Raw genomic sequence first — 8,238 nt, forward strand, 5'->3', positions numbered from 1 at the left:
TCTAGATCAGACTTTGCAAGAGCCATTCTCCAGGGCTTCAGGACTCTTCCCCTTTCCTCTACCCCCAACCTCTTTGTTTTTGGTGTGTTGTTTATTCCAGGTTGTGATGCTTTATTCTTTGTTCTTCCTAGCATTCCCCTTTCAAGGCTCAGCCTCACTCTCATTGTTGATAGGAAAGCTCTGAAGGGCTTGGTGGCCAGACTTGTCTTTTAGTCAGCTCAGTTCGAACTACCTGATAGTTTGGGCGTGCCAAAGGTGCCCTGAAGCATTGGAAGCTGGTCAGCTGTTACATACTTGGCAGGATATAACCTATATAGCTAAGCCTACTACAGCAGTTATCATTTAAACATCTACTGTTATGGTAAGTTTACTTACATAAATGCACTGTCTTTTTTTCCAAATGTTACAGGATAACAGTGCCCCATGCATTCCAAATAATGTTTTGTTGTCAGTGCATTGATATCCTATTTTATCCCATTTGGCAGAAGTCACTGTAATTTCAAGTAGGGCATTACTTACTATGTGATTAGCATTATTAGAATCATTGTAGTTTTGCTTTCCAAAAATATATGGAATATTTAAAAATATTTTCCTGAAAAATAGATGTCCTGCTTTAATGCTAAAAGATGGCACTCCTCTGGAGGAATGATTTTGATAGTTGTTGAAATTGAGTCTTCTGATATGTCGAGTACTACAAAAGAAAAGCCTGGGGGTGGTGCATCAGGTATGGATTGGATTTACATTGGATTAAGCGAAATCTCCTGAAGTCAGCTGAACAGTATTGCATGCGTTAATCGATAATAGAAAAATGATTAACAGTAAATATTGATAATGTGATGTTAAGTGGAATACAGTCAGTGACCCTCTCAAATGCTTCTCACCTAGGGCATGGGTAGTGGGAGATGTGGTGATGAATGATCTAATCTCATTATATTTTATTCACTAAATGTGTTAATTGTATAAGATAATCATACTTTTACTTAGTGAGTCAGTCATGGCCTTAAGGTGATTGTAAACCGTTCTTAGCACATTAAGAAGCATTAACTTCTGCAATTTTGTTTTAGTCTTTTAAATGCCCCTAAGTATTCTGTTTTCGTCTGTTTTGATACTTTCATATGTTTTGAAATGTTTCCCTTTCAGGTGAAGACTTCACAGCTTGAAATGTGAGTTACATCTGATCCTACACATTCTGAATCCCAGAGTAGCTTGTCTGTACTCCTGTACCTATCTTTGAAGTGCAGTGTATTGTGATGTTGGGGTTCATAATACCTGACTGTGTGCCATGTTTAATCTAAGGAGCATTCAGTGCATTTGGGCTCCGTTATGTCCTGTTTGTAATTTGATAGTTCCTAAATCTCTCTTGTATACAAGGGAATGTCCCCTCACCTGGGAGTGGACTTTCTTACTAATTGTTATTCATGATCCATTTCATCCAACAAAAAGTGTTATCAAAGTGAATAATAGATGTAACTGAACTCCAGGAGATTAAATCTTTTTTATGTCCATTTGTGCTTTGAGGGTGACACAGAAACTGTTGCTAATAGACTTTATGTACTATCTACAATATTATCAAAACAAAATTAAAAAAAGTCAACTTAATTTCATTACTAAGATTGTATTTTGTCTTTAGAACTCAGTTGCTGCAATGGAGGTTTCAAAACATTTACGAGCCTTCTTTTCCTCAAGAATTGTATTCAGGAAGTCATTGTGGTCACACAGGTGTTTACAGTGTAGAAAATCCACCTGTGCAAGTGAACAGCGTTACAGTGCCACATCGCAGAAAGACAGTCGTGGTTCCCTGAGTCTACATTCCAAACTAGCAGTTGGGCCTACACTTCAGGATTTTATCCGTAGCTCTGCCTCTGAAGATGCGCACACTGTGGAGCATGAAGAGGTTACGGAGCACCCTCCTTATATTTCTGAACAAGAAGAAGCTACTCTAGAAAAGGGTAAAAGAGGTACATATTTTTTATTATCTTTTATTTGGTGTGAAAGATCTACAGCATGCTATACAGAGCTTCTCTTTCTGAAAACTGGGTTGTAATGGTTCATGGCAAGTCTTAATTTTAACAGTATTTGGTCTCTGTAGTCTGTCACCAGAAGAATCTTTTTCATTTGTATCTCTTCCATGATTTCTCTCTCTTTCAGCCTTTTTTTGCTTTACTTCTCCTTTGTAAGTTGTGGTTGTTCCCATTTAATGATATTGCGGTTGTACTAGAGTATTGGGCACCCTTCTATCATAGATCCTGTATATGTCAACTTGTGATCTGTTTTTGATTGTGTTGAATAATGTTTAATTTTTTCTGCTTCTTCGTATTGGAACCTGTGCTGTTAGGAAGCTGCAGTGACAAGTGAGAGGAGGGTAAGTTATACAGAAGGCATTATGAGCATCTCACATTACTGTTACTTGCATGAAACTTTGAAAACACAAATGTGGCAAGAGTAAACCATGTCTTATCTAATGGGATTGAAACCTAAACAGAAGCATGGCACTTGTGTCTATGGAAAGTGAAAACTATTCTCTGCAAACATTATGTGAGTTTTAAACTAGGTAAAGCATTGTGGCCTTAAATTCAAAATGTAGAAAGTAAACTGCACATATTTTATTTTAGTGAAAAAAAAGCACTAACACTGACTACATTATTTATTGGTATACTTTATTTATAAGCCTGATAGATCTTTTTTCTCTTTGCGAGCACTGCTTTCAGTTATGTAATTGGGCCAACATGTGACATTCATTATACATAATTGCTTAAGCAGCAAATTAGAACAGGGATTTTGAGATTTACTGAGAAAGGAGCATTTCTAATAGTACTGTGCCATTTTGACATATTTCTACATATTGCAGTTGAGCTTCTGAGTTCTGCTTTTACTTTTTAAAGCTGCATTTTCAAAGGCACCTTTTCTTTATTATAGCATTAATAAACTGTGCAATAAAAGAAGTAAAATAATAAAAGGTTGCAAAAAATCCCTGTATTCCTACCCCGAGACTTACCGTAACATGCTAGCAAGGAACTTTAAAAACAGTGGTAGAAAGGGTAAAATGGAGTATGAATTCAAAGTTGCTACAGATTCCAAACAAAAATAAATCCTTCTTCAGTTATGTTTGAAAATTAAGGACTAGTGTGTGCTCATCCCTATTAATATCACCAATGCTGACCCTGTGCTGATCAGTGCTTTCTGATTACATTTTGTAGACTGTAGGTGCAGGAATATGTAGCCAACAGTTTTGAGCTGATAAAATTATATGAGGCAAATAAATGTTATAGGTAAAACTCTGGAGGTTTCCAGTAATAGCACACGCAAAAATGGGAATAACAGAATACCTCATTATAGTGAGATGATTAGAAATGTATGTGCCAGCTCCAAGAATTTAGTACAGGAATAGCAGATGCAACCTTGAATACTAGTCCAGGCAAGTTTACCATATTTAATACAGAAGGGTGTTCTAGGATTTAACTTTTATGTTGCATATTATCTCAGTTACTAAATATTCACTTCCTGAGTTTTGTACTGTGTGTTTTTTAATTTCCTATAGTGCTTTGCTGGCTAGAAGTGATCCATTATTTTAACACCAAAGGTTTTAGATGACATACTAAGTGACAACTTGGGCACAAGAATTACAAAACATTTAAAGTATGAAAGACAGCAGATGTAAAATGTGATTCTCACTTTTAATACTAGATTTCCTGACAAGCTGTTTATTTGAACTAAAACTGTTAATGTTGTAAGTATAACAGTAGATGTACAGTTAGATCGCTGTTACAGTAACTTAAGCCATATGGGTTAAATTTTGCCAAGGATATAATATCTGTCCAGCTTCAATAGCGATAGGGTAGCTTTCATGTACCGTAACCGCTAGCCAGCTCGAGTGGTGTAAGGCCAACAGTTAGACCTCTGTTTCAGGTTTTCTTGTGAAAGGGAGATTAGAGCTGTGTGCTAGGGAAATAGGGGTGACAAAACCTCTCATACTGACAATATCAGATGCTAAAAGCAGTGGGATGGAGTGTGAACAGTGAGATGGTATGTGTAACAATGAACTATTCAAATATCTAATGCTATGGTAAGTATACCTACACAACTGTACTATGTTCATCATTAGATCACTGTCTGTGCTATATGGATAGACTACAAGAGCTTAAAAATTATCGAGGAGGAAGAGGTGGCAAAAGAAGAATCAGAGTCTAGGAAACTCTGGAGACTGGTCCTAGTAAGCCTGTACTGGACCTAAAGAAATGTCGGCAGCGTCCTCCTCCATCTGGTAGTTCCCCTGTGATTAAGTCCATCTGTGCTCCCAAACTTAGGAAAGGACACTACCCTGCTGGAAATAAATTTAAAAAATCAGCTTACACCAAAGAGCCAAGGTGGTTACTAACTATAGTTTACTAGTTAATGTAAGCTGCTGACTGGGGTCTAAGGCACCATAGTTTGTCCCTCTTGAATTTGGCTTTCTTCCAACCCTATTTATAATTATTTACCCCTGCCCTCTAACTTTTGGAACTACTACTAAAGCACACCAAAATTATTCCAGCTCTAGCAAATTACTGTAAAAATTGTACTACAGAAGGATAATCCCGAAAGGTTTATCCTAACATACTTGAATCTACAAAACTAACAAAATTAAGTGGAAATATTAAATATAAGCCATTATACCTACCTAACTGCTCTAAAACAGACTGATACAACCTAGGGATTGCAATAGCCCCGCTCTGTTCAGGCTCTCTGCATTCCCCTCCCTGCCTCCAATTCTCACCCGCCCCCTCTACCTCTAGATTTCTAGCCACATAGCCACTCCCACACCTGCTAGCTCCTATCACCTTTCTGCTAAGTTAATTTATTCCCCACCCCATTCCCTCTACCTTCTTTGTATCGGCACTGATCAGCTTCTGGCTGCCTCCTACCCTCTTCCAATATAGTAACCTAGTCACACTATCTTTGATATTGCATTTCTAGGTACACAGTTCCTCATCTCTCTAGATAATGTTGTACTCCTTTCTACTACCTATCCTATTAGCCCTATACCTCCTTACCTTATATGAAATCCAACCTCTCACAAGACTTCAAGTTCCAAAGGCCCACACTAGCACCCCAGATGTCAAATATCCCACCTTCGAACATACACATAGTACCAGGACTTATCTAACTTCATGCTCACACTCCCTACACACTAACACCAGGAAAATTAGCTCTAGCATCAAACACTACTATGAACTTGTAGATAAATTCCTGAAACTTATCTCCCAAGCTTAGACCAGGCCTATTACTTGATGGGGATATACACCCTAACTCTGGCCCTGCCAACTCCGGCATATACTCTCCCTCTACCTGTAACCTAAACCTCAAGCCTACAATTTCCAGGCCACCTAACTTTCTCCTAACCTGTCATCTTAATATCAGAAGCATCAATAACAAGGTACATGAACTTCATGCACTCCTTACTGATCACTCCCTTGAGATTCTCCGTCTATCTGAGACATGGTTAAAGCGTACCATCACTGACATTGAAGTACTACCACCTAGGTATAACATACACAGGTTGCACCTTGCTTCCAGAAAGGGGGGTAGGGTAGTCATACTCTACAAATCTGAGTTGAATGTAACCACAGATGTAATACAACCGCCTCAGTTTAACAACTTAGAGATTCTAGCCACCAATCTGCATGTATATTTCCCCAGGTAACAATATAGCTGCACTTGAAGACACCTTACACTGGATACCTAGTCACTACCCTCAAGAAACCCTACTTCTCAGAGACTTTAGTATAGATTGAGCCACCTGTTCTTCAGAATCCCCTACCATCCATATTAACCTGCACTCATTTACACAAATCATCAACACCCCTACTAGGATAGGTAAACCCAACCAAAAAGAAAGTATACTCGATTGGGTACTCATTAATAGTCACCCCAACCTGTATACCTCTGGTACCCTCCCCGGTAGACTAAGTGATCACCATCTCACATATATAATTAAGCATAAACATATTAATCCCCAACAACCCTTACTAAGAAATGTTAGAAATAAAAAAAAATTTGACTCCGCCAAATTCCAGCAAGAATTAAAATCTTGTAATTGGTCTATCCTAAAACTTCTCCCCTTAGAGGAAGCAGTCCTGTATTTTAACAAAAAATTCTTTGAGATCCTTGACTTTCACGCACCCACTCGCTCAAAGAGAACTAAGGCAAAATCTGCGCCTTGGCTTCAAAAGAGACTAGACTTAAAATTAATCTTAGAAATAAAACCTGGGCTCTATGGCGATCTACTAAACTCCCTCATGATCAAATAAATACAGGCAACTTAGGAATGAGACTAAAAATCTCATATTACTAGACAAAAAACAATACTACTGCAAATTACAACCAGAAAATCAAAATAACACTCAGAAGTTCTGGGCAGGGTTGAATAATTTACTACACCCTGGTCAAACTACTACCCCTGTCCCAGCTGCCACTACTGATAAACCCCCAGAAGCAGTCTCTGATAGTTTTAACCAATTCTTTACCGAGACCATTCAAGCCCTAGCCAGCCAACTACCTCTTAGCTCCCATAGCCCAGAAAGCACCACGCCTAGAAACCTACTCTTATTTAACTTTCAACCTGTTGCCACATCACTTTTCCGTACCCTAATCAGAAAACTAAAACCCACCATACTCTTGGCTGACCAACTTCCAGCTGAATACCTACAAAAATCAGCTGATGCCATTACCTGCCTGGTATCATTACTTATCAGTCGAACCATAGTAGAAGCGAAAATTCCCACTATCTGGAAAATATCCTATGTAATCCTTCTTCATAAAGGAGGTAGTTCTACTGAACTCTTCAACTATAGGCCTATAGCTATACTCTCTCCTCTAGCAAAGATAATGGAAACATTTATTCAGAAACAGTTCTTGCACCACCTAATCCATAACCACTTCATGGCAGATACCCAGCATGGTCTTAGACCTCACCATAGCACTACCTCAACCCTACTAGTCTTTTCCAATACTATAAACCTTAATCGTAACAATAACCATATTTCTTCAGCTCTCTTTTTTGGAGCTTTCCAAAGCTTTTGATATGGTTGATCACCAACTATTAATCCACACCCTGCAAACACTTTGTCTTGATCCCAAAGCCCTTCAGTGGTTTAATTCCTACCTAAGTGGTAGACAGCAGGCTGTACTTTGGCAGAGCAAACTGTACCATACTACCTAACACTCTAGGAGTACCACAAGGTTCTATACTAGGCCCCCTGTTATTCTCCATCTTCATCAACGATTTGAACACTGTCATACCCAAAGTCAGCTGTATCCAATATGCAGATGACTCTACTCTGATTTGCTCAGCAACATCCCCTACAGAGTTACAGTTAACTACCCAGACCACGTTTAACACAATAGAAAACTGGCTTACCAACCGACGCCTGATATTGAATCCTAAAAAAACTAAAATGCTGTTATTCCCACCTACACAAAGGTCTAGTGCCGTTAACTTTACAATTGAAGCAAAGGATGGCACAATAGTCTCCACAATTTCTCTACTAAACTATTAGGCGTCGCTATAGATAACAATTTAAAATTCGACCTACATGTTAACCAATTGATCAAAACCATCAATAAAAAACCTAGGATCACTGTACAGAATAAAAGACTTCCTGACTCCCCCAGCCAAAGTTGCCATTGCTCGATCTCACCTTTTCTCTATTCTTCTGTATGCATCCCCTCTTCTCCGTAATACTAACAAGACTGTCCTGAACAAACTCTCTATCTGTTACAATCCCATTGCCAGGTTTGCCAGTGGGCTGCCTTTTAGAACACATCATTACATTAATCTAATCCAGCTTGGATGGCTTGAACCACCCAGTCTAATCTTATATAACCAACTGGTTATGGCCCACAAAATTATATACAACCCTGAAAACATCCCTGCTCTCAAAAATCTGGTCACCCTATGTAATAAACCTAGACCACTGCGATCCTCCAACAGACTCCTTATCCAGATATGTAAAACTAATAACCTAGCCGGCGACTCTCTCTTTACAAACTCTGTAAGTAGATCATGGAACTCTCTACCACCTGATCTCTCTTCTCTAGGTCAGTTCAAAACTAAGCTCAAGCACTACCTGGGATCAAACTGGACATGCTATTGTATCAAGCCCGGTTAATCTTTTCTCTGGATTGTGCACAGCTGCTATGTAGCCTGTCATGTACTGCAACTTTCAGATTTTACACGCTGAACAACTGTCCCTAAGAAAC

The 8,238-nt window shown here is 38.8% G+C and overlaps 1 protein-coding gene across 1 annotated transcript in view; it reads left to right on the forward strand.

The window, feature by feature from the left end:
• CDK5RAP1 (CDK5 regulatory subunit associated protein 1) overlaps positions 1-8,238 on the forward strand; it is a 650,459-nt gene that overhangs the window by 51,296 nt on the left and 590,925 nt on the right. Inside the window, exon 2 of the mRNA XM_044089012.1 lies at positions 1,631-1,958. Within this exon, the coding sequence (XP_043944947.1) occupies positions 1,646-1,958 (313 nt within the window). The 5' untranslated portion in view covers positions 1,631-1,645. The remainder of the gene's footprint in view (positions 1-1,630; positions 1,959-8,238) is intronic.

Source organism: Protopterus annectens, chromosome 12.part0 (genome assembly GCF_019279795.1).
Source record: "Protopterus annectens isolate FY-2018-M chromosome 12.part0, PAN1.0, whole genome shotgun sequence".
Classification (NCBI taxonomy): Eukaryota; Metazoa; Chordata; order Ceratodontiformes; family Protopteridae; genus Protopterus; species Protopterus annectens.